The 26,860-nt window shown below is 45.9% G+C and overlaps 1 protein-coding gene and 1 pseudogene across 2 annotated transcripts in view; one reads left to right on the top strand and one right to left on the bottom strand.

Moving 5' to 3' along the window:
• ABCA4 (ATP binding cassette subfamily A member 4) overlaps window positions 1-26,860 on the top strand; it is a 126,498-nt gene that overhangs the window by 74,318 nt on the left and 25,320 nt on the right. The window contains exons 19-36 of the mRNA XM_082386887.1: window positions 176-350; window positions 2,023-2,154; window positions 3,099-3,238; window positions 3,728-3,865; window positions 4,809-5,002; window positions 6,089-6,173; window positions 8,793-8,998; window positions 9,370-9,418; window positions 13,191-13,432; window positions 14,098-14,222; window positions 14,706-14,804; window positions 15,625-15,811; window positions 21,009-21,103; window positions 22,593-22,625; window positions 24,010-24,115; window positions 24,243-24,317; window positions 24,560-24,729; window positions 26,417-26,594. Coding sequence (XP_082243013.1) covers window positions 176-350; window positions 2,023-2,154; window positions 3,099-3,238; window positions 3,728-3,865; window positions 4,809-5,002; window positions 6,089-6,173; window positions 8,793-8,998; window positions 9,370-9,418; window positions 13,191-13,432; window positions 14,098-14,222; window positions 14,706-14,804; window positions 15,625-15,811; window positions 21,009-21,103; window positions 22,593-22,625; window positions 24,010-24,115; window positions 24,243-24,317; window positions 24,560-24,729; window positions 26,417-26,594 — 2,429 coding nt within the window. The remainder of the gene's footprint in view (window positions 1-175; window positions 351-2,022; window positions 2,155-3,098; window positions 3,239-3,727; window positions 3,866-4,808; window positions 5,003-6,088; window positions 6,174-8,792; window positions 8,999-9,369; window positions 9,419-13,190; window positions 13,433-14,097; window positions 14,223-14,705; window positions 14,805-15,624; window positions 15,812-21,008; window positions 21,104-22,592; window positions 22,626-24,009; window positions 24,116-24,242; window positions 24,318-24,559; window positions 24,730-26,416; window positions 26,595-26,860) is intronic.
• On the bottom strand, window positions 18,820-20,092 carry LOC309626055 (nucleophosmin pseudogene; annotated as a pseudogene). Its single transcript has one exon. The product of its transcript is annotated as a nucleophosmin pseudogene (transcript).

The following is a 26,860-nucleotide window of genomic DNA, read 5'->3' on the forward strand; positions in this document are numbered from 1 at the left end:
ACAGAGTAACCTTTCAATAAATGTTGGACACTATTATTACCATTATTATTCTGTAGTCATCCTTACAAAGGTCATAGCTAAAGCCATGGGGGCAGAAGACAATAGTCTGAAGAAAGAACCTTGGGAAATGTGTACACTGAGGCATTGTTACATCATGTTCATTTTTTCCAACAAGACTGCTTCTTTGAACGTGAGCTCCCAGGCTTGGTTCCCGGGGTGTGTGTGAAGAATCTGGTAAAGATTTTTGAGCCCAGTGGCAGGCCAGCCGTGGACCGTCTTAACATTACCTTCTATGAAAACCAGATCACCGCGTTCCTCGGTCACAATGGAGCAGGGAAAACCACGACCTTGTGAGTCTCCACTCATTTTCTGGCTCTCTTCTTCCTCTTTTAGCTTCAGTCTATTCTTTCCCACTGAATTTTAGTGACAAAAATGTGCCAATATTTGTGTCCCAGGAAGATGTAAAGCACAATGTAGTTTTCAAAGCTTATTCGCATATATTGTTTTATTTGATCCTCACATGAAATTGGAGACAGAGGTGGAGTAGTAAGTTTATTGCCCCCTTTGTGCCAGGGAAGTGGACATCCAGAGAGCTGAAGTGACTTACCCAAGGTCACCAAGTTGTAGTGGTTCCCTGGGGGCGAGAGCCAGGTCCTTCCACAATTGTCTCTTGTCTTTGATGCTGCGAGCCGGCCTCCCTACCCCCAGCCTACCCAGCATTACCGTCATGATGGTGGTGATAAGGTCATGGCCACCACCATCACATGCCTTCTGTCTGTAGAGTGCTACTTACTTTCAGAGAGCGTCCCTTTTCCTACCTATGAGGGTTGGTGGTAGTTCTGGAGAAAGTTAAAAGGGGCTGTGGGGTAACTGCCTGGCAACTGAAAACTAAGTTCAGGGAAGATGAAGGCTCTGCATGGACGCCTCAGGTCAGGAAGCTCCCCTCACTTTTCTAAGGGCCCTGAGCATCATCTGCTGCGAAGGAGAACAGGGCCGGCTAAGGTTTCCCGAGGAGCAGCAGGGCAGGGAACCCGTATGAACGCAGTCGTCAAGTCCTTTGGCTTCTTAGAGAGCCCCAGGAAGGAACAGCTGTGTACACCCTGCGTTGGAATGTTCTCTGAGGGCGGTTCCGTGTGAATGGAATGTGGGGCTGGTGCCATTATACTTGGTTCTGTTTCCCTCTAGTGGTCGATCAACAGGCCAGTTCAGAGAGCCTGAGATTGTATCTGGCTCAGGGACAGAGCTGGGAGGGTTAGCTGATTTCTCTCCTTGTTAACTAATATGGTCAGAGAGCCCCAAGCCCTGTTCAGGACCCCAAAGGCAAACACATTACTTCACGAATGTGAAATGCAATGTCCCCTGGTGGCTGGAACACAACGTTTAATAAAAGTAATATAGTATTTTTGAGTCTTCCTTTATTCTGGCACTGTTCTAAGTACTTTACAGGTATTAACTATATTTAATCCTCCCCAAAACCCCCATGAGGTGAGAGTCGACATTTCCCATTTCACAAAATAAATCAACATTGCTATTGGGCTTTTTATTATTTTGGATCCAAAATTATTGTGGTGATAATTCCCAGGCCTGGGTTCAATCAGTTAAACAACAAATACATGTTGAACGTTTGGGCTTCTCAATAAGACCTTGCCTTTCGTAATGGTGACATCAGGCAAAACCTGGACCCATGGGCTGAATACCTTTAACTGAGCCCCCTACAGCGCCAGGAGCTGTGATGGCTGAGTTGGGGAGGGATCTCCGGCTGCAAGTGAGCATTCTACAGCTGGGAATCAGTGTACACCCATCAGTGCTTGCCTGAAAGAACTAGGAAATAAGTGCTCATCCTCCTAGGGGCCTGGACGTACACACTGGTGCCAAGCCCCATACAGGAGACTGTTGGTTCCTGCAGCTGATGATGGTTGGGGTTTAATTGAGGGGCAGAATCACCAACCCTGGGGTGGAGGCTGCTGTCCCAAGGCCTTACTAAAGGCCAGCCTTTCAACCACTGACTCCTGCGTTCGGCAGGTCCATCCTGACTGGTCTGTTGCCACCGACATCCGGGACTGTGCTCATTAGGGGAAAGGACATTGAAACCAGCCTGGATGCTATCCGGCAGAGCCTTGGCATGTGTCCACAGCACAACATCCTGTTCCACCAGTAAGTAGAACAGGAACTGAGACCCTCCCCATGCCATAACCTCACCTTGCCCTCCAACAACATGTTCTCTAGAGCGCAGCTGAGGGATGCCAGCTCTGGGGGCAGAAGGCGGTACTCTTCTTTGGCTTCCCCCACATTCGGGGTCCTTTGTCCTGCTTGCAATGAGAAAGTCCCTCCGAACATGTGACTGTGCCTCTGGCACTCAGAGCTGAGGTCTTCCTGCTCAGAAGGGTGGTGCTGCCTTCTCTCTGTCAGGGTGGCTGGTCCTGGGGCCCCTTGCTCAGTACTTGCCCAGAAGTCTGGTCCCTTTTAGGGACCAGAGAGGAGGCCATCGCTCCTTTTTTCCTCTTCAGCCAGGCATTAAAAACTGACTTTTGAGGAAGCTTTTCAGTTGCTTTTTTCCCAAACTTTTATTTCTTATTTAAAAAGTTATATACAGTCATTGAAGCAAAGAAGGAGGGAAGACAGGAAGGAAGGAAATATAGATTAAAACAAAAAATAAAAGTCACCTGTAATTTCACCAGCCATAGAAAACCACTGTTAACACCTTGATATATAATTTTTCAAACCTTTCTCTTATGCATGTATAGATATACATATATACTTTAAAATTATAAAGGAGAATAAAACTCTGCATACCATTTTGTAACCTGCGGTTTTTTTAAACCTAAGATATCATGAACATCTTTTCGTGCTATTACATATCCTTCTATGCAGTAAGTTTTAATGTGTACATACTATTCCATTGTATAACGTGCTATTTAAGCTGTCTTAGATATTTTGGCGGGGTTGGTATCTTGTCTCATTTTTCTATTAGAAACAACACCATGATGAACATCGTGATTGCTAAATCTTTGTGCTCATCTTTAGTTATTTCTATGAGGTAAATTGCTAGAAGTGGAATTGCTGAGCACACTGCCTTTCTCATTGCCCCGTCCCCATAGCCTCACAGTGGCTGAACACATCCTGTTCTACGCGCAGCTGAAAGGGAGGTCCTGGCAGGAGGCCCAGCTGGAGATGGAAGCCATGCTGGAGGACACAGGCCTCTACCACAAGAGGAACGAAGCAGCTCAGGATCTCTCAGGTGCTTGGTGTTGGGAAAAGACAGGGCTTCAGATGGCATATCCGTGGTTTCCCAGTGCTCAGGGCCTTGTGCATATGCATGTGTGCATGTGTGTGTACGTGTGTATATTCTTAGGCTTATAACAGGAGAGCTCCTAAGGGTTGGAACATTCTATAAAGTTATTCTGACCATCTAAGACCAACCCACCTCTGGATTATTTCCCACATGGAACACTATCTTGCAGCAGCCTGGGCTGTATTTGCTCTGATGTTTATGTGTTTGAACTCAAAGGTGAGAACGGTCTTCAAATGGTCTGATCCTAGGAGGCAGGGATTTTCTTTCCTGCATTATGAGGCCTGTACCACTAGAGTTTTGAACACTGTATGAATACCTAAGGAGGCAGCATCAAGCTGCTGCTGGATCTAAGGTACCTTCCTTATGAGGTCAGCCCTGGGCCCTTCTCTTCCAATTGTCCACAGCTCCCGTGACCCTGCCGCCTTGTACCTCTAGGTGGCATGCAGAGGAAGCTGTCCGTTGCCATTGCCTTCGTGGGAGATGCCAAGGTGGTGGTTCTGGATGAGCCCACCTCTGGGGTGGATCCCTACTCGAGGCGCTCAATCTGGGACCTGCTCCTGAAATATCGCTCAGGTAATGGCCACTGTGCATCGCCTGTGCTCTCACTGAGGCTTTATGGGTGCTCTCCACTCTCTCACACCTAGCATTTTGCAACTCAGTATAGTAAGGGCCACAACTATACCCAGATGGGGCTTTATCACTGGCTTGGGGGAGTCTAAGTTCTAGATGAAGCCTCCTGATATATTTTACACAAGTACAAGCAGGGAGTTGCCGATGAAGCAGCCTACTTCCCAAAAAGCTCTAGAAAGTTCTCTCGACCTGCAGCCCTTCTGTCTGGAACAATGGGAGCAGCTCTAGTGAAATTCCCCCTTGGAAACCAGGTGTGAGGACAGTGAGCCTGTATTCAGTGCTACAGAGGACTGCTGCAGATGGAGATGTCTCAAAGTGTGACATTTCCTCCTCTGTCGTGGCACGTACAACCAGAGGTACAGATCCAGAAGAGACAGCAAGCAGAGCTAGTGCCCGTAAAAGCGGTTGTGTGGTTCAATCCTGCGGTCGATTTGCCTTCCTGGAATCCTCATTACCATTTTCTTTCAATGACATCTCCAGCTAGTATCAAAGTGTGTGTGTGTGTGTGTGTGTGTGTGTGTGTGTGTGTTCTTTGCAAAGATTATAAATGCAGTGCTTAATAACCCAGAGAATATACATATAGAACTCAAAAGATGCTGACTGACAATAATAAACATGTCCCATATATGGTGATTTATTTGCATCAGGTCCTATGTCTAATGAAGAAATGATCTGTGAAACAGTGCTTTACAATATGCAGGATGCTAAAAACGTTAGCTGTTTTCATTTTTATTCTAATATTCTAGACTTTATTGCAGAAAACTTGTTTTTATTTATTAACTCCCAGTTTTTGCAACCCATGTAATGGGAAGCTTGCCATACATCCTCTCCCATCCACACCTGGCCCAGGCCTGCCTGGTGATTCCCCTGACCCCTGCCCTTGCAGGCAGAACCATCATCATGTCCACTCACCACATGGACGAGGCCGACATCCTCGGGGACCGCATCGCCATCATAGCCCAGGGACGGCTCTACTGCTCCGGCACCCCGCTCTTCCTAAAGAACTGCTTTGGCACAGGCTTCTACTTAACCTTGGTGCGCAAGATGAAGACCATCCAGAGCCAAGGAGGAGGCTGTGAGGTCTGTGTCTGTCCAGGGAAGGAGCCTGTCCTGGGTGAGAAGGAACACACAGGGTGGTGCTGTCATTCTGGACACTTCTACCCAAATCAGACTCCAGCCAGCAGAATTGACCTCTTTGTTTCTGGAACCATTTGTAAATTTTGATAAAAGGGCATTCTGAACTCTCTTACAGAGATGCTTTACCCCAAATAAAACAACTAGTTTTAAACGACCTCTGATTGTTATAGGCCAGAATCCTAAACTACGCATGTGGTTTGGTGCAACATAGAAGGGAGTGACTTATTCTGCAAGGTTACACTAATTAAAGGACAGTAGTTTAAGTTCCTTTTTTCATTCCAACATTTATGTTCCCTAATTAAACCCAAATTTCATTGGTAAATGAAAGCTAAGAAAAAGATTCCCTGATAACTATAACCTGAAAATGGTGAAGTGAAGAAATACCAACCAGCAGAGACCAACTCAGCATGTTAGGAGCCCCAGGTTCAAGTCTGGGCTGCAAGGTGAACAAACTGTGTCATCCTAGGCAAATTCCTTAATTCCTCCTTGTTGTGGGGTATTTTCCACATAGAAAATGAAACTGATAATTGCCTCTCTGCTTCTTGGGGATGTGGTGAAGATAAGTGAGATAAAGTATTATAAATATGCTTTGGGCTCATCGAGAAAGGCATTGCTCGCATTCAAGTTGTCTTGTCATGCTTATTTTATGGTAGCATTATTTATGCCTCTGGCCCCTGTAGTTTAAGTGTCTGGCTGCTTCTGGGTTTTCCAGTCCTGGATAGACTTCCACAGCCCAGCGTGCATCCCTGGGGAGGGAGAAGCAGAATGTCTTGCACAGGCCAACCTATAGCTTTCACATAAGTAATGACAAGCTAAAGGGATCCTTCAAGGTTCTCTCTGTGCCTGATTCATACACTCTGCAGAACAAAATCAAACAGCCACAGCTTCAAAATGTTCAGATGAAGTAATAGATTAAAACAGTGAAGAAAAATGTGTTGACTACACTTGGCGTGAGAAACAAAGCATGGTGGTGACTTCAGTCAGCATCAGGGAGATGCTATAGAAATGACTGACATCCATCTGTTTTAGGGGAACTGCAGCTGTGCGTCTAAGGGTTTCTCCATCAGGTGTCCGTCCTGCGTTGATGAGATAACTCCAGAACAAGTCTTGGATGGTAAGGACTCAGGCAGACTGTACCTCAGTTCTTGTCTGGTGATCATCTCTGGGTATTGTTGGGTGTGTCCAGCTGTCGTGCATTTCAACGGGAGCAAATAGAACACTCTGTGTGTTTCTCAAGCCCACAGTCATGCAATTGCTCATCTTCTTCTTTGAGTTTTTTCTCCTCCTCCGTTCCCAAAGGGATGTTAAAGTCATGGACCTACGGGCCCTCTCCCTTTAATGACGAATCCAGTCTTTGTTCACTCCTTGCCCTTGCCCATAGTAAGCCTCCATTCCTGGGGTCCTCCTGCCTGGCTCCAAGCCACATTCCTCAGTGTCTGGAGAGAAGGGGATCTAAAGGTGCCAGCTGGAGCCCTACGGTGGAGCCACGGCGATGCACAGCCCTCATCGTGCACTTTTCCAGAGAGTCAGTTTGCACGGTGTAGATGCCAAATCTGAGGAATATCGCACATCCCTCCCTGTTACACTCCCAGCTTTCCTCTCAGTTTCCCAGTTTTCCAGTGGTTCTTGCTTGGATTAGGGTGTGTCAAACCTCATAAGGGATGCCTCCACTCCAGGAAGATGCCAAAGAGAGGCTGTCGCTGTAGCAGCAGTCATCGTGCAGGACCTGACCTCCTGCCCTAGAGTGCTTGTCAACAGCTCTTTCCATTCTCCTTGAGCGCTTGCCTCTCATCCTTTCCCCGGGGTGTCTTCCCAATTGGAATACCACACTTCCCATATTCCTAAGTAGGAGCAAAACTAAACCTATGTACTGATCCAAGTTAATGAAGGGGGAAAATACCTGCTTATCAAAGAAAAGACAAAGTTTCCTACTTAGCACAAATATTTTTCTAACTAAAATCTGGTGAAACAAGAAGACGAGACAGTATTTATGCACCATGCTTAAAAGCTGAGGGAAAATGCCCAGAGGTGCATCATATTTACTCTCCCACCCTCTCTTTGCACTGACAGAACCTGTGGTGAACATGAACACATCTTTTTAGAACATTTCTGTGTCTTTTTCCTAGTCTGCCTTGCCATGGGCCCCTCCCTGCTTTCTGAATAATTCTTTTTAAAAGAATACATTTAATTACTGTGTGCGCCAAAGTTAAGGTGGAAACAGAGCCTGCTGGCTGGGGTGAATTTTTTAAATATTACTTTACTTCTAAATAAAAGTTTATTTTCTTTGAATAGAAGAGGGATGCTGTGAAGGGTGGGAAGCACAGTAAGTAGTTGTACCCGAAATAAGAGAAGGAAGATCATTTCAGTCCCCATTAGCTCCTTGGAAGGCTTTTCACACACACACACCCACATACCACGCACACTCGCAGACCTCCCTGCCAGACGCTGAAAGCCCTACTGCCTTGAAGGACTGCTGCTGGAAAGGCTGACACACACGTCTAAGACACAATTCCTGGGAATCCAGCAGCTTCAGGTTCGATTTCCTTCCTAAGAGAACAATGAACGTGACCCCTAGAGAGCTGTTAGGGCAGAGCTGCTTCCTCCCGTGAGGAGCCCTCCGGCCCCTGCATGAAGTCATCTCGGAGCTGAAGACAATTGAGTCTAATTTGCATATTTGACTTAAAACAAGCCTTCCAGTGCAGCTAGGCAGAAGGATCTGGGTTGAAAGCCATGAAATCCCTCCACATGAGTCATTTCTAAAACAAAGAAGGAAAAGAACTCATTGGGTGATCCTGACTCTGAGAGGATGGCTTGCAGAAACACACAAGACCTGGGCTCTGAGTCCCCAGAATCCCTTCCCCGTTGACCTGCCTCTCAAGACAGTGTGCTAGGGAACTGTCTCTTTAAATGCATGCTTTAAATTTTTTAATTAGATTTTTAATTTTAAAGTAACACATGCTCATGCATAAAATTCAGTTCTGATGGTATGAGTGTATCAGGTGAATACTTGATACTGGACACTTCCCCACACCCCATGCTGTGCTTCCTGTACTCCATCCCATGGTCCATTTCCACAGCTTCTCAACCCCCTTCTGCATTTCCTGTGAGCTGGGGATTAAGGGTTTTGTTTGTTTGTTTGTTTGTTTGAGGAGGCAGATGCATTCCCAGGGGAAATGGTGCAGGCCTCCCAAAAGTTAGACCAGGCCTGGGTGTGTGACAAGAGCTTTCTTACTTGAGATTGATGTTCATGATAACAGTAGCAGCTAACACTCATCTATGGGCCAGGCACATCATTCTCAGTGTTTTATGCATGTTAACGGATCCAAGCCTCACAAATAACAATAAAGTGGGTGCCATTATTTTCCCCTTTACGCAGATGAAGAAACAAGGGTATGACCTGCCTAATGTTGCATAGCTTGTAAAGAACAGAACATTTGATTGAACAAAGGAGAAAACTGGCACAGGAGTGTTACATGAGCTCCCCAAGGTTGCACAGCTAGTTGGGGGGGTGGGGGTTGGCTTCCATCTCCATCTCCCTTTCAGTGCCCATCACAGGGCCAACTAAGCTAAAAACAGACATGATGGAGCGCTGTTCCTCCACAAGAGTCACTACCGAGAAAGGAAATGCCCTTTTCTCAAATGAGAGGCAGAGGAAAGTAGGGGACCTGGGCAAGTTCACAGTCTTCCAGGTTCTGGAAAACAGAGTTGATGTCAGCCTTTCTTCTTGTCTTAGGGGATGTGAATGAGCTGATGGATATGGTTCGCCACCATGTCCCGGAGGCGAAGCTGGTGGAATGCATCGGTCAAGAGCTCATCTTCCTTCTTCCAAATAAGAATTTCAAGCAGAGGGCATACGCCAGCCTTTTCAGAGAGCTGGAGGAGAGCCTGGCTGACCTGGGGCTCAGCAGTTTTGGAATTTCTGACACTCCCCTGGAAGAGGTAAGGCAGAGATTCCAGGCAGCTGCTGTCAGGTACCAGAAGAGGTGGTTCTTTGCCAAAGTCTAACACAAAAGTCTAGAAGGGAAATTCTGTAAAGGCAAAAAGCCATAATTCCTCACCCAAGCGTAGCAACTATCTTCATTTTTGGCTTATTTCCTCCTGCCTTTGTTCATACGCGTACATATTTTACATAGTTGTGGTCACCATATACATACACTTTTGTATTTATAGAAGACTAGGTTCTTAGACAAAGAGTCATAATGTATTTTCTTCCTATGATGAAGCAATCCCCAACAAAATTGAGCTTGGGTTAGATTTTTCTGAGAGTGGGAATGCCTAAACCAAATTCTCTCTTTTTTCCTTCTTGACAGATTTTTCTGAAGGTCACGGAGGATTGTGGGTCAGGACCTCTGTTTGCTGGTATGGCGCCCGAGCGTGGAGTTTGTTCCCTTACCACACCCACAAGCTCTATCTTGAAAGCCTTAGGAAAAGCACATAAAACAACAAAGCAGGCAAACACTCCTCCATCGCCTTCATCTGACCCCAAAATAACAGGCATTTTGCACTCTCAATTCCTTTGATTGACAAAGGAAAGACAAATGGAATTAGATCTGGGTGGGAAGACTCTAGACGAAATCGGGATTCTTAAGGAGGTCAGGCTGGGAGCTTCACCACCCCCAAGCTTCTCACCCCACTTCCTGGTCTCCTGTTCCTGCCACATCACCATCCTCATCTCCTCCTCTGATCTCTACCAGGCCTCTGATCCACTCCTGCTTGCATGAGTGACAGCTCGCAGAGTTCTTAGAGAAAATGGTGACAGTAAATACAACCCAGATGCCAGCTAGGACCTCCTGGCCTCTTTGAGATGGAGATAAAATTATTCTGAGCGCTCATTTAGTGCACTGCGGAGCTTCGAAACTGGGGGGACCATAATTGCTGTGGATTCTGGGGGTTTCTCTTCCATATGTGTGAGCCCGGCCACCAACCATCCCCTTCCGTGATTTCTACCAAATCTCAGAGCCACACAAAGCACTCATGAGTGCAGTGGATTTTACTGTGGAGGGTGGAGGATGGGGAGATGGACATGCAGGAGAGCTTACCTGCCGCAACACAGGCCACTTCTGATAGAACAACAGGCATCCACCCACTCTGATAAAATCCTCTCCCTGGCTTCTCCCTTCCCATTCCATTTTCCTCTCTCCTGGTCAGAGGCAAAGCTGTGAGGCAATTCTCCTTTGCTGTCTTGGGCACCTGCCATTGGTTACCTCTTTCTACCCAGTGTAACATATCACAGTATTTTCCTGTGCAAAGACTGTTTCCTCTTTGTTAGTTTCCGGTGCTAGCTCTACGTCACGGTTTTCATCTTGCTTTGTAAGTGATCCCAGCTATGCCTAGAACTAACAATAGTCAAATATATTAGCCCAGACATGTGCCATGATCCAGGTAGGTTGTGTGGCAGCCTGAAGAGGTGGCCATCCAGGCAGAGTGGGGAGGAAGGTGCAGTGCTCTGGAGGGGGTGGGAGCAGCTCACCACAGGGCCCAGGTCTTCTTTCCAGCTTTGTAGGCACAGGAATTAAATTCCCTCAGCTCACCCCAGGGCAAAAACTTACATTAACCAAGACCAGAATGAAAACATGCTAATTTATATTAGAAGCTATGATGGATTCAAGAATCAGGGCCTTTAATCTGCACAGAATGCTCCTTCTTAATAAGTAGATCCTGGGACTTCCCTGGTGGCACAGTGGTTAAGAACCTGCCTGCCAATGCAGGGGACACGGGTTCGATCCCTGGTCCAGGAAGATCCCACATGCTGTGGAGCAACTAAGCCCGTGCACCACAATTACTGAGTCTGTGTGCTGCAACTACTGAAGCCCGCACACCTAGAGCCCGTGCTCCGCAACAAGAGAAGCCACTGCAAAGAGAAGCCCACGCACCGCAACGAAGAGTAGTCCCGATTGCCCCAACTAGAGAAAGCCCACACACAGCAACGAAGACCCAACACAGCCAATAAATAAATAAATGAATAAATAAAATTAAAAGAAAAATTAGGTCCTTTTAGAAGAATAAATTACACATCAGAAGACTGGTCATTCTGGACACAGAATAGAATGTTCCAAAGAGACAGTCAAGGGTAGGGGTTAAGAGCATAGCCTCTAGAATGAAGCAGACCAAACATCAAACCTGAACTCTGTAATTTGCTAATTGAGTGGCTTTGGGTAGATACTTAGCCTCTTTTTTTGTTTATGAGAACTCTTAAGATTCAATCCCTTAACAACTTCTATGTATAACATGCAGCAGTGTTAATTAATTTTATCATGTTGTACATTACATCCCTAGTACTTATTAATACTTAGTTTCTTTGTACCTCAGTTTCCTCATATGCAAAATGGGGATGATAATAGTATCCACCTTTTAAGGTTATTGAGAGAATTAAATGAGCTAAAACATGCCAGGTCTTAACACAGTATGCAATTTCTGGTTATGATTCAGCAGCGCCCTAATCTCAACACTTACAAATATCTCTTACGTCAAACTCAGCCCTAGTTTATACTTTACAAAGGGCTAAATATCCGTTGTTTTATTTGATTGTCACTATAACCTCGTGAGGCTGGTAGGGCAGGGATTGGCCCCATCTGGGGAAACTGAGCTCATGTAAGTTGGATGACTTGCCTTAAAGTCACACAGGCTTTTGAGTCTTATTATTCCCTGGTCTCAGCTCTCAAATCTAGGACCCTCAATTATACACTCCCACTGTCTCCCATTTTTCAGGTGGCTAATTGCATTTGTTTTGAATAGGCTCCGTTTTAGAGGACGGCATTTTTCTGATCTTGTCTTCAGAGTCTGAAGGAGCCTGTGGCTGTCTGTGGAGTCATACATTGCATGGTACCAAGAGGGTCCAAGCCATTTCTGAAGGGTGGCTCACTGCCAGTGGCCTCTGGAGGGCAGCAGAAAGCCAGGGACAAACAGACCTGAAGCCCTCAACTCTGGTCTGGACGGTGGACTCCAGTCTGGATGGGGCATCAGGGAGAGAGCAAAGCTCAGAGGATAGACACGAGGACAGGCAGCGATCCTACCAGAGGGAGGGCCATCCACAGCAGACACCAAGTCTGAGCCCAGATCAAGAGAAAGGAAGTGGAGATGGGACTCTGGTGCCAGGTAGTCAGCGAGCCTGCAGAAGTTCTCCACCCTCTGAGTAGCAGGCCTGGTACACTGCAGGTGCCCGTGAACATTAGCTGAAAGGATGACTCAGCTGACCCAGCTCCCTTTGCAGCTGCTCTTGTCCTGGGAGACTTTAGGAGAAAGCAGCTAGGGGCAACTAGCCATCCTCTAGGCCCTCTATGTCCAACAACATATTCTGCAAATAAATATTAATCAGTGATGATAAACTATAGCTTCAACGTAACAGATGACTTGCAATGGTTTATAAAACACATTCACATGTGTTAGCTCATTTAATCTTCATAAAAACCTTTTTCTTGTTTTCATTTTACAGATGAGAAAACTCAGATTCAGACAGGTTGAGTCACTTTTAGCCACATTTGAACATCTGGTAAGAGTCAGGATTCAAACCCAGGTCTCCTGACTCCTAGTTCATTGCTCTTTCCACTACTTCTCAGTGACCTCTAAAAATTTAGAAAGAACCAAATCAACTCTGACTTTTACTTTTTTTATGTACACAGGTTATACATGAATATATTTTGTTGTTAAATTCAAATAATGCAAAAAACACTAATCCTTCCCACTTCATCCTATGCCCTTATCCAGCTCTGCCCCTGAAGCCGTAACCTCTTTTAACAATTGACAGGTATTCTTTCAGAGCTTTGCACATGTGTACACATTGTGAGTGTATGTGTATACATAAAATTTGTTTCTCTGCATATGATAAATGTGCTAACACAAATATGATCTTATTACACATATTGTTCTGCACGTTTGTTTTTTGGTTTTTTTTACTTCTATGTTTCAGACCTCTCTGTCTTGTTCCCTTTAACTACTGTAGAGGATTTTAAAGAAATTTCAGGCAATTCTGTCTATAGGTGATTTATATCAGAAAATAGAATTTTAAAAAGTTTATTAACCTTCCTGGCCTGATATTTTGTCACTGACTTAAATGAAGGGCAAATGTACACAGTAAGAAAACAATGATCTTGTGAATGTTTTTCTAAACTATTAATTCCATCTCCCAAACCAGGCGGCGCTCAGCGGAAAAGAGAAAACATCAGTCTCCGACACCCCTGTTCGGGTTCCAGCAGGAAGGCCAGACAGACTCCACAGGGCTCCCATGGCCACCCCACGGAGCCTGCTGCTCCCCCGGAGCAGGAGGGGCACAGCCGACTTAACACGGGAGTGCAGCTGGCCCTCCAGCACGTGCAGGCGCTGCTGGTCAAGCGCTTCCACCACACTGTCCGCAGCCACAAGGACTTCCTGGCCCAGGTATGACTGCAGTCTTCGGCTGTGCTTGTTTGCCGGTGGCCACGCCTACCAGCCCTCTCCCAGCCTCCGCATCCTCTCCCAGGCTTTCTGGTGCACGTGGGGTCAGACACGGCGATGAACACCCTCTTAGGGTTCTGTCAGCTTTGTCTCCTCCTTGCCAACTTTGGTTTCTTTTTGGTAACACGAAGCTTCTTTGTAAGTATTCTACCTCACTTAGCAGAGAAAATAGAATAATAGTGGATATGTTAATATTGCTTTTATTTTTATAGGGGAGGGTGAAGTCATGTTTTCATTCATTTTTTTGTAATGACCCTACATATCAAGGTCATTGTCCGCTTTTTCTTTTTATACTTTTTGTTCAGAAACAGAAATTCTGGTTCACCTCTGGCTGAGCCTTGGCCTACTTCAGGGTTCAACGTTGACCTGCTTCAACCACCCTTCAAAGGTTACCAGAGCATTCTGTGTTCTCCTTCACAGCCTGCCTTTGCACATCCTCCCATCATGTTCCCCAGAAGACTGACCTTCTCCATCAGGGCCCAGTTCTGAGGCTGCTGGATAAATGTTTAAAAGAGTGTGTGTGTGTGTGTGTGTGTGTGTGTGCGCGCGTGTGTGTGTGTAACATGCCACATACCACAGCCCCAGTTACCATGTGTATTTTCCCACAGATTGTGCTCCCAGCCACTTTTGTGTTTCTGGCTCTGATGCTTTCCCTCATCATCCCTCCTTTCGGCGAATACCCTGCTTTGACCCTTCACCCCTGGATGTATGGGCAGCAGTACACCTTCTTCAGGTGCGTAGACTCATCCTCAGATGTCATCATCCACCTCCTTGGGTTGTGGGGCTCCTGGGTCACCTGCTGCTTGGTGCGGCCCTGACCTTCCCACTCTCTGGGACAGTCACCAGCGTGATAGTGGTCCTCAGGCTGCCCTCAGAAAGGAAATTAATGTGTCTGCCACTTGGGAAAGGTGACCCCCAAGTGGACACGCAAGACTGCCAGGAGGAAGGAAAGAGAAAGCAAAGGTTGGGTGAGTGGCTTGAAGCTCCATTTTTTGAAGTGCAGACATGATATGGAATCAGACCACTGGTGTGTTCAGATAGCCTACCCCCACTTCTCAGGAGACCTATAGCCACCTCAGGGCAGCATCCTTTGCCTTGTTTACATGCCTGGCATGTAGTAGCCATTCAACAGACATTTGCTGAGTTGCATGTTGGCTGCTTTGTCCCTCTGTCCCAGTCACATGCCCATCGAGTAAGCCCCTCTCACTCTGTCTAGCATGGACCAGCCAGACAGCGAGCGGCTCGTGGTACTTGCAGACGTCCTCGTGAATAAGCCAGGCTTTGGCAACCGCTGCCTGAAGGAAGAGTGGCTTCCGTAAGTCCCTGCGCACCCCTGCCCTTACACCAGCAGCTGCCCTGGGAGACCCTGATGGTGGGGGCCTGGGATGGCAGGGCTGGGAGAGGCCCCATCTCAGTCCTGTTCTGTGTTACACGAACACTACCATACCCCTGAGCAGCGCTCACCCGGCCTCTCCATGAACACCTGTATGCAAGGGTGTTCACTACCCCTTAGGAAGCCCCTGCACCACAGGACAACTCTGTACTTCTGTAGTTCTCGATATAAAAGTACCATACTGAGTTGACATATGCTACTCACAACTTATTTGAAAGGAATCTGAATGGAGAAGAGGGGGAGATGGGGGATGTGCCCTTGTGTGATTGGACCTAGAATGGCATTAGTTACATATATGGCCAACTTTCAATTATTGCTTTAAGTGTGGAGAAGAGAGTTCTAGAGGGCAGTTGAAATCCACCAAGAATTCAAAACATTCAATGTAATTTTAACTGCTTCTCTCATCCAGTCTTTTCCAGAGTTATTGATAAGGCCCAAAATAGATTAATTTCAAAACCTCTTGTATTTGTTCTCTAAACAGCAAGAAATGCCAGCAGATAAAAGGGAGATTAAACCATCCACAAGCTAGATAATTTTTCCCAGCCCCACCCACATCTAGTGAATCAATAAAATTCTAGTCTTGATTTTTTCTTGAACGGAAACCAACCTCCAAGAGTAGAAGAAAATGCATGGGTCCGAGGAGGAAAGGCTCGGAAGGAGAGGGTTGGGTACTATTTCTCATTTTGAGGAATTTTTAGCAACCTTGAAGCTGATTGTGGAATATGTTCTTGTCTTCCATGAGGGCGTTCCCCTGTGGCAATTCAACCCCCTGGAAGACTCCTTCTGTGTCCCCGGATGTCACCCACCTGCTCCAGAAGCAGATATGGACAGCAGACCATCCCTCGCCTTCCTGCACGTGCAGCACCAGAGAGAAGCTCACCATGCTCCCCGAGTGCCCTGAGGGCGCAGGGGGGCTCCCGCCCCCTCAGGTACCTCCCCCTCCAGGGGCTACTAGGGCCCTGAACCTGCCTGTGACCACAGCCATTGCGCCTCCTGAGTTTCTAGCCAACTAACATTTCAAACTGACAGCTGAGTGAAGGACTAAATGAGGCTCCAGGTCCTTACCGCCTGGAGGAAGCCACTGACCAAAAGCTTCATTTCCACCAAACACTCCCCATTCAATCTAGTAAGAAAATATCTTTAAGTTTTGAGAAAATTACACATCAGGCATGACTGCTATAGAAAAATTAGAAAATACAGACAAGTCAGAACAAAAAAAAAATTACCCTATCACTTGGTGATAACCACCAATAACATTTAGTTTTTATCCATTCAAACAGGATTATATTCAAAATGCTGTCCTGAAACCTGCTATTTTCACTTAACAACGTATCATGAACATATGGCCATGTCAATAAATATACATCTACATTATCGTTTTTAATACCTGCACACTATCCTACTGTTTGGATTTACTTTAATTTATTTAACTACTCGCTCATTGTTGGACATGTGGGCTATCAGTTTTTCTGTTATCAACAGTGTTGTAGTGTCCCTTCAAATGCACACTTACTAACAATTTTAATTAAGAAACTCTCCATGTGCTGTGTAATTAACATGCATTACACACACACACACACACACACACACACACACACACACACACACACACCCAGCTAGCAACCTATGTTTTGCAGGGATAACAACAGTCTTGGCTCTGAGCAGCCTCCTGTCTCAGGAGTTCTGAATGCCATAATGTATCACAGTGAGCCGCTCCAGGGGTTTCAGAGACAGTGAATGGGGCCAGAGAAGTCTCACCTTGTCTCAGGTTGATAACGGGACTCCCAGCTGACTTGCACAGAGCTGGGTCCTACGTGGTTCTCTCTCATGATTTGCCAATGAATGAACGACTCCCCATGAGGCAGTGTGGCAGGTGGGGCGAGCACCGGCACTGGCATCAGAGAGCCACGGGTGGGTTACTTGGCCTCTCTGAGCCTTAATTTCTTCACCTATAAATTGGGGATAACTGCACTTATTTCTCAGCATTATTATGAGAATTCAATGAGATAAAGAAACTATTATTTAGAAATAGTTTCAACTCAAGTGATGACAACCTCAAACTAACAGTGGATAAAATATGACACAACTCGTTTCTTTCTCATGTAAAAGTTTATGTGGGTGGTCCATGGCGTTCTGTTTTGTCGCTCCCTCCTTTCTGGTAAACAAGTCTCAACCTCCTTGGCCAAGATGGCAGAATCTACTTTCCAGGCAGCAGATGGAAGAAGGGATGAAGAAAAAGGGAGGGCAAAGTGTGTGAATACACTATCTTTAAAGGAAGACTTCCAGAAGCTACCACAGAGACACTTTCATGTGTACATCATTGGCCAGAACGGAACATCACGGGAGACTGGGAACTATCGTCTTTATTCTGGGTGTCCTTGTACCCAGCAAAAAAGTCTATTCCTATGGCAAACGGCAGAGGGCAGAGCAGTAATGGGGGACAACTAAATTTTGCCACAGCGTCAGTCACAGTTGCTGGCTTGTATATAAATGATTCCGTGTTTATGAACATCCTACCTTTCCCTTTTTTATGCTAAAAGCATGTACCTTTCTATTTCTCAAGCAATATATTTTCCCTTTGAATCATAACTCAGCTACTGCAGCATCACAGGGATCCCAAAAGAGAGACTCAGGGGCTTGTCCCAATTCTCGGTACCCCAGAGGAAGCTTTGCTTCTGTTGGGTTTGCAGAGGACCCCTGTGGCTGCTTCTACTCAAATACATCCAGTGGCAGGGCACCGAGGCTGTGACCCTGTGTAGTGAGCCCTTGGCTGGAACAGGGAGGAAAGGCCAAGCATAGCTGTGAAGGGACTCATTCCTCAGTGAATCCTGACTTTAAGGCTCACTGCCTCACTTAGAAATGTATTTTCAGTGGTTAATCCTTGGTCCTTGAGGAAAAAATGTAAAAGACTTTTAGCCAAAGTCTGGTAAAAAGCAAATCAGTTCCTGTGATTTTCTATCACTCCTGCCTCTCCTCACTATCATTCATGCTTCTCTTGGGAGCGTCTGCATCAGGCATCTGCACAGAAGCTGCTCTGTGTGTGTGTGTCTCTCTCTCCTTCACACATACACGCACACTTATATTCACACCCACTCACCACACTCACTCACACACACTCCCCCATTTGCCTGGAATAAGACCAGAGAGTATGGGTTTGATTCAGAGATGGTAAATTGTCCTCATCTGGAAAATGGGGTGGTGGATTGTGGTCTTCTCTAGGGTCCCTTCCTGTTATAACATTCTTTGAATGGTGTTGGGTCCTGAGGGGGAGATGCTCCATCCCTGACTTCTGGAATACACAGAGATAAAGTTGTAGGAGGATCTCATTTGACAGAACTTTTAGAAAATATTTTGTCATAAATTCCCAGGCACCAGCCATTGTTCCAGCCTAGATTCCACCAGGGGAACCTGGCAGTTCACCTGGGTGCCATTTCCAGCTTGAGAAGCAGGTGACGGAGTGAAAAGAGCAAAGCTATGGAGTCAGACAGATGCAGATTCAAATCCTAGGTCCACCATCAGCAAGTTCTAACCTGGTGCAAGTTAGCTAACCTTTCTGAACCTCAGTTTCTCTGTCTATAAATTAAGGCAACAATTCTTTCACAGGATATAAGGATTAAGGGAGATAATGTAGAGCATTTAACACTGTGCCTGGCACACAGTAAGCATTCAGGAGATGCTAGTTCTCCTCCTAGTGTTAGAGAGCAACAAGGTGAAGAAAGTGAACTGAAGAAGGGAGTAAAATGAGAAAGGGGCGGGAAAGACAGAAACGACGAAAAATGAATAGTGTGATGATGATGGTGTTAACACTGCCAGAAATTTCCTCGGCTGCCTCTGGGTGGCACCCTTGATACCGCAGGTTCATGATTCACCAGAAACTAATCGCTATGTATTCCCAAATTTAAAGTGATATTGCCACCTGGTGGCCAAACTCATGCACTTTTTTTTTTTTTTTTTGATTCAAATATTTATTGAGCAGCTAGGGAGATACAAAGGTGATTAAAACATGGTCAAAGAGGTGAGGCAAATCCACAAGTAATAGAAAGCAAAGTATAAGGTTCACTGAATCACAGCAGTCAAAAGAAAGTGTTTTAGGAGATCAAGAGATTGCTTCCAGCCTGGAAGGGGGCAAATCAGGAAAGGAGATTGAGATTAAAATAGAAGACTTCAGTCTGGATTGTTGATGATACTCAGTTTGCACTATATTTGTCTCTCCTTTTCCTCTCTCCCCATCTTTGGGCTTAATTTACCAGTAGTGCCCAGGATTGTTCAATGCTCTTTTTCTATACTTGCTTGCATTTTTGCTTCAATGTCTTCTACAGACCTAGGTCCTTTTGGTGTTTTAGGAGTTTTTTCCTGTTTTTTGAAGGATTCTTGACCTTTTGATCTTGGTGTTGATGGTCTTGAGTCTTTTCCATTCTGGTTTGATTTTTGTGCATTTTTGGCTGGAATATCTCGTACAGATTACTTTACTGAAGCTTTTTCTTCAGCTTCCTCATCATCAAAGTCATCATCATCATCATCATCGTCATCGTCATCTTCATCGTCATCTTCATCTTCATCAGCAGCAAGTTTTACTCTTTTCTGTGGAACCTTGCTACCACTTCCAGGGGCAGAACGCTTTCCAGACATACTTAGAGGAGTGTCACATCCCCCTCCTCTTATCTTCTGACTCTGCATCTTCCTCCACAGCTACTAAGTGCTGTCCACTAATATGCACGGGCCCTGAGCCACACTTCAACCGTAAGACCACAGGTGGTGTTATTTCAGAGCCCCCAAGGGAAACTGTTGGCTGCACAGACATTTTCAAAGTTGCCAGTGTTACTTTAATTGGACTGCCTTCATAATTCATCGCCTCTGCTTTGACAATGTGCAATTCACCCTTTGCGCCAGCCCCTAAGCTGACCGTTCTTAAAGATAACTGGTGCTCACTTTCATCATTATCCATCTTAAAGTGATCATCTTTGTTGGCCTTCAGTTCACAACCGAAAAGATAGTTCCGGGGCCTCAGAGGGCTCATGTCCATGTCCATCGAATCTTCCATGAGTTGGTGGCATGCACTTAGGTGGGAGAGAAGGCGGACGGAGATTAAAGACTACTGTTCCAGGGAACAGTCGCGCAGGACAGAATCACACCAGGGCTCATGCACCTTTGCATTCTCTAATATCTTTTGATTAACTTGGAGTTCTTCTAGATGTATTTTGAAAGTGATTTGTAAATTGTAATGCACTGTTTGAATTCTTTCATTCATGTCACAATTTATGGTGCCAGCTATATGCCAGGTACTATTCTGGGTGCTGGGGACACAATAGCTAACAAGTCAGAAAAAGTCCTGGCTCTCACAGAATTTGTATCCAAAAGGGGGTAACAGATGAAAACAAGTAAACAAGATTAATTGGAAAGAAAATTTCAGGTAGAGACGAAGATGTGGAGACAATACTACAGTATGTGACTAGAAATAGAAAATACTTCTCTGAGGAATAAACTTTGGGCTGAGATTTAAATGATGACAAGTTAGCCATGAGAGGTTGTCCAGGGAGAACATTCCAGGCAGAGGGAGCTGCCGCCAAGTGCAAAACTACAGCAGGAATGAGAGGTGTGCATTTGAGAAACAGGGCGAAGGAGTGGGGAGGTGGGCAGTGGGGGTGGGTAGCAGCAGGTGAGCTCAGCCTCGGTAGTGGATTTGGATCTGATGCTAGGGTTTACTGGAGTGTGGTAAGCAAGGCAAATGGGATGTTCTGACTGATACCGTTAAGCTCAGTCTGGCTAATGAATGGAGGATGGATTGTGCAGGGCCACGGTGGAACCAGAGACCGGTTTGGAAGTGTCGGTAGAGGTCCAGGTGATGTGTAGGTGGAGGCTTGGTTTAGGGTGATAGTGGTAGAACTGGAGAGATGCTGATGGACTGGAGATTTATTTTGAAGTGAGAACTGTCCTGTGTCATCAGTGGAATAAAGAAAAGAGAGGGTTCGAAGGTGACTCCCACATCGTTGCTATGGGAACTGGGGAGATGCCAGTGCTGTACTTAGTATTTTCCCAGCAGCTGAGTCTATAAATAATTTTTGGAAAAGAACAAGAAGTTTCACCTCAAATTCTGAAGTAATTAATGCAGATATCTCATTGCCTCAGAGAACACAGCGCAGCACTGAAATTCTACAGGACCTTACAGACAGGAACATCTCCGACTTCTTGGTAAAAACGTATCCTGCTCTTATAAGAAGCAGGTAAGAAGAGACCTTTCTATACTTTTCATCCTGGCTCCCTGTGGGAAATATTAAGTAGGGACAGAAGATAATTTCCTCTCATGATTTATCAACAATCAGGGCAGTGGAATTTTTTCTTTTTCCTAATTTGAGAGCCTCATCCAATAGAAAAAGCAATGGAGGCATATACAAGTCGAATGCAACTTATGATTAATCTTGCTTTGTTTTTGATTTTGTTTAGGACAAGCAGTTAACGTTTCAGCCATGCACTATTACAAGTAAAATAAGAAAGTATAGAATTTGTCCAAAATACAGCCTCATATTTTAATCAGTTAAAAAACAGAGGTGCCTCATATTTTAATTAGTTAAAAAAACAGAGGTGAAGTTTGAAGGGAGGAAGGAGAGTAAGGGGAAATGGTAGAGACAAAGAGAGAAGCAAGAGGGAAAAGTAAGAAGCAAAAAGGAGAAAGGAAACAATTAGACCAAGATAGGAGAGAGGCGGTGGGATAGTCTGCATGAGCCCCCAGGTTGTCCAGGTTAACTGCACCTGTCACACTCTTAACTGTGAATTATCATCTGTATCACTGCCCTTTCAAATGCAGCTCTGCACCTGTTCTCACAGGCCCCACCCCGGGACTGCTTCAGCAGTCCCATCAGAGCAAGCAGCATGACAAGAGCATGCTATGGAGAGAGGATTATAGGGGACCCTGATCTGGGCCTCATGTTCTCTGGAACTTTAAAATAAAGCATACTGTCTAATTTTAGTAGTATTTACAGTTGCTTTCCCTCCCAGTCCCTCAACAAAGGATAAATGGACTCAGCTAACTACAACACATTGCAGACGGTGAAAGCAGCTGCTGAGGAGGCGGTGCCAAGCCAGCAGTTAGCAAAATGAAGGACAGCATCCAAGCACAAAATAAAAACAGGGTGCATAGAATCTATTCAGTAGTGCAGTAAGCAACGACCATCCCAAACTTTGTTCTCAGCAGCAAATCTGCAGTATGGAATTTTGGATTTTGTGCTTAATGACAATGATAGTTCATGGGGCTGAACTATGAGTACTAGAGTTGGTGTCTGCGTGTTTCCTATCTTGTAATTTTGCCCCTGATTGACTGGAAGTCAGTCTCTTAACTTTGGGCTAGGAGTAATTCAGAACTTCCTCCAAGTGTGCAGGTGATTATGAAAGTCTCGTTCTTACAGGGTGGAAGAGGGGAGGGCTGCCATATTTTCTGGGTCCAGATCATCTGACAGGTGACCTTACAACAGGGCCACCCAGAAAGCCCTGCAGGCAGGATGTGACTTGGACAGGCAGGATTGGAAAAGATCAGTCCTTTCTCCACATATTTATTCAGGCTCGGCCCCTGACCTGGGAGGTTTCCACATTGCTTGGACATCAGGAAATGCAAAAAATACCCCTGAAGACTGGGAGACCCCAGTGAGCGTTTGGGGAAGAAAGTTAACACTACTGCATACTTGTTGTATTCATTGTTTGATTTGTTTTGGCTTTCAGTTTGAAGAGCAAATACTGGGTCAATGAACAGAGGTAAGAAATTATTTTTGTAAGAAATTAAAATCTCAGAGTGATTTGTTTAAATTCACTGCACATAAAAAAGCCCCACCTCAAAGCCATGTGGCTGAGCTGTTCTGCATGTGCTCAGGAGCTCATAAGACATGCCTGGAGGATGCATGGCTGCACACACCCTGGGCCCGGAGATGCTCAGCAGTATATCTCCTTGGAGGGCGTAAATGAGAGGTGATGCTCCCTGAAGAGGAGTTCCAGAGCACTCTCACTCCAGGAAGGTTCTAAAACCTCCGAGCAACTAACAGTTTAGAGCAAGAGCACATGTAACCTAAGCCCTGGCACCCCTTGGCCCATTCCTTTTAAGCCTCAGGGCGTCTGGCCCAGCCCCAGCCTCACCCGTTCCTGAGGCATCCCGAAGGTTCACACGGTTCCCAAGGTTGAGAATCCTCTAGGGATGGCCTAGGAGTGAGCCCGCCTCCCGGGCTCCCTCAGGAACAGGACCTCTAGAATGAATGCAGAGCTGATGTTGACTTGATTTCCTGGGCAAATTCTAGACCATAAAAGTGAAATTCAGCTTTTAGAATTGTTCCCGAGAGGGAAGTGAGGGGCCTCAGCTGAAGCAGAAAGGCGGGGGGACAAGTTGAGTCCCTGAGAAATAAAGTTCTCCTCTGCCTTGCCTGTCCAGCAAATTAATTTTGTTTGTTGAGGAGTTTGGCTTTTATGCTGCCATTGAAGGGTTTTAAGCCAGAGAGTGACACGCCCAGGCCAGTGTTTGAGCACCGTTACTGAAGACTTCCAGAGCAGTGTGAAAGATGGGTTAGAGTGGGAGAGACCCAAGGCTAGGATCCAGTTAAGGACTAGAGCAGGAGTCAAGGCAGGGATGGGTGAGAGGCACCAAGAGAGGCACGGCGGGATTGGACCAGTTTCGATGAGTCCAGCACACCAGAAGTACCTGCAAAGTACAGAAGCAGCACAGAAAAAGAACCACTGGTAGGGGTGGGAGAAAGTCAGGGAAGACCTCAAAGAGAAGATGACACAGGACAGATGAGCTGGAAAGGCACCCGGGGAAACTGGGAGCCCTGCGAAGGCAGAGAGACACAGAGGCAGCCTGGACCACTGGGAGCTCTGGAAATGATTGCATGGCCGGAATGGGCCACTGGAGGGAAGACTTGAGGAGGGGTGAGGTTGGAGAGGTGCGCAGACACCAGGGTCAGAAAGGGTCAGTCCTGGAGGCAGTGAGGAAGATGTTAAAGCTGGTTTGTAAAGGGGAGCTATGTTTCCCGATGGGCCAGGCAATTCCTGCAAAAATACACACTTTCCTACAGAAACTGAGAGCTACAGCAACCACGAGGCACACACACATGGTTCATGGCACAGGTCTGAGAACTTCTTGTTCCCTTGTCAGGTACGGAGGAATTTCCATTGGAGGAAAGCTCCCGGCTCCCCCCATCACTGGAGAAGCCCTTGTTGGATTTTTAAGTGACCTTGGCCAGTTAATGAATGTGAGCGGGGTATGTAAACCAGCTGGAGATTTCGTAGGACTTTCAACTTGCCAGTTATCATGAAATAGAAATGATCATGAGTGCTAAGGGAAGGGGGAAAAAAAAAACCTCTTGGTTGTTTATTATGGTTTTCCAGGGCCCTATCACCAGAGAAGCCTCTAAAGAAATGTCTGCTTTCCTTAAATATCTAGAAACTGAAGACAACATTAAGGTATCGGCCCTACACAATCTGCCCTCATGTGAGCCGGTTGTTTTATTTTTATTTTCCCAGCTTAATTAAATTCCATCCCTCCTCCTGTTTAAATCTGGCATGGAATGTCTCCCAGCGGCCAAAACCTTCCTCCCTCTCACATTCTTTTTCCTGCGGCTCATTTTTTCTTTAAGCAGCTGCTGTTAGTGCAGAGTCTCCTATGTAGTAGCGGAGCCTAACAAAGCCACATCTCTGCCCTCTAGGTGTGGTTTAACAACAAAGGCTGGCATGCCCTGGTCAGCTTCCTCAACGTGGCCCACAACGCCATCTTACGAGCCAGCCTGCATGAGGACGGGGACCCCGAAGAGTATGGCATCACCGTTGTAAGCCAGCCCCTGAACCTGACCAAGGAGCAGCTCTCCGAAATTACAGTGTAAGCTACTGTGGCCCCGGCCTCACAGCTTTCTTGTCACCTTCTCCGCTCTAAACACCCCAAGAGGATTTTCACCAGCAGAAGCTGCTGGGCTGGATGGCAAGCTTGTTTAATCACACGCACACACGAGCATAAGACTTCGTGTGCCAAACTGCTTGGCCATTCTTTCTCCTCATATTTATTTGGAAAGTGAGCATATGTTTGGTTCCGTTCCCTTTTGGCTCTTGATAACACATTGCTCCTGGAGCTTACACAAATGCTCTCCTTTCCAGTATGCAAAATGATTGCCAGGAACTGGGAAGTTCAGTAAATCTTTCATCACCCCAGTAGTAATTATCTTAGATTCCGGTAATTTCCCCCAGACAGTCAGGCTTTGGGCATGTCGACAGATCCTTACCTTCCTAAAGCCTAGGCTCAGCTTCAAGCAGTAAAAACCTCACTCTTTTGCAATTTGTAGCATGTTTGCTTTATTCGAGGCCTACATTTGGTGAGAATGCCTTTGTTAGAGCAAACTCCTTCTGGAAGGCAGTTAGGGGACCCAATATACCCCAAGTGCCCTGAACGTGCCCAGGGTCATGGCTAAACTTGGGTGGGTCCTGGGCCCATGGGACCTTCCTCAGGACACCCTCTGAGGCCCTAGACTGAGGAAAAGGAGTCTATGTCCATTCCCACTTAGCCCAAGTTTCTATACCTCCTGCCAAGCCTCTTGAATATGAAATATGAGAGAGGAGTCTTTTGTGACTATAAAAATAGTATATAACATAGTATATGTTCATTAAATAAAGTTTATAGAATAGAGTTTTAAGAACTTAGTATTTATAACCCAACACAGTTTAGGGTGTTTCCTCTAAACATTTTTGGGTGTCTCCTTCCAGTAATTTGTTCTAATCTTAGTGTGTGTGTGGATCAAGCTATTTGTAATTTTAACAGGGCAGCGACTAGCACATATGGTGCCTTTGTGGGAATTAGTAAAAGGTGCTCCTTTCTCAAGGCAGGCGCTGGCTTACACCAGAGTTCATGGCTTGTATGTGAAGGTCGGGTTGGATTTCAGCCCACACTTTCCCCCTTAGCCAGATGCTTTCTATCTGATCTGGGAAAGGGTGAATAGAGCCAAGATCCTGTAAAATCAGCCTGTTCCCTTTTTACTTAAATTTATGTTATAACGTAACATTTCCCTATGTTATGATGTTTCTTGAAAGCATGATTTAACAAGATAATTTAAATAAATTAAAGATAAATTTTTCTTTTAAAAATTTCTTTCTTTTCACAGACGCTATAACTATCTACATAAAAATTCAAGAGTATTTATAGACAAATTATTAGAACTAATAAGAGCATTGCAGTGCATGAGATTAATGTAAAAATCCGTTTCTATACACAATCAACAAATAATTAGAAAATGTAATAAAAAGAAAATGTATCTAGAGTTTTATATTAACAGGGGACAATATTTGATATTAACCTTGATATTCAACATTAACCTAGAACAGGAAATGCACAAATATCCATTTACGCTTGACCCAGTTTGATTTACACAGTTGAGTGAGATGACGAGCTTCAGGCTGGGGAAGGGCATTCTGGAGGCGGCTCCCTGGCATCGGTGAGGGCTTCCGAGAGCCTAACTTTGTTCTCCTCCTGCTTCTGCTCCTCCTTCACCTCTCTCCCTCTGTCTCCCGCCCTTCTGCAGGCTCACCACTTCTGTGGATGCTGTGGTGGCCATCTGTGTGATTTTTGCCATGTCCTTCGTCCCTGCCAGCTTTGTCCTTTATTTGATCCAGGAGAGGGTGAACAAAGCTAAGCACCTCCAGTTTGTCAGTGGGGTGAGCCCCACCACCTACTGGCTGACCAACTTCCTCTGGGACATCGTAAGTATCAGGACCTAGCACCTCCCTCACCACCCTGGGCCCAAGGTGGGTGGGCGTTTGTGTGTGCTCTGACTGAAGGGACGTGGCAGGGTGGGGCTCTCTTACGGCCAGGGCTGCTGGAAGGTGATGTGCCCAGCGCCCAAGCTGGGGAAAGATGCAGGGCACAGCTTAGCAACTGCTGAGTGGGAACTCTGTAGGCCCTGCACAAGGGGCCTTCTGACGCACCAAATAATCACTGCTCTGCAGCACTGAGGCTGGCCTTCCTG

The sequence above is a fragment of the Balaenoptera borealis genome, assembly GCF_965194805.1.
Source record: "Balaenoptera borealis genome assembly, chromosome: 1".
Classification (NCBI taxonomy): domain Eukaryota; kingdom Metazoa; phylum Chordata; class Mammalia; order Artiodactyla; family Balaenopteridae; genus Balaenoptera; species Balaenoptera borealis.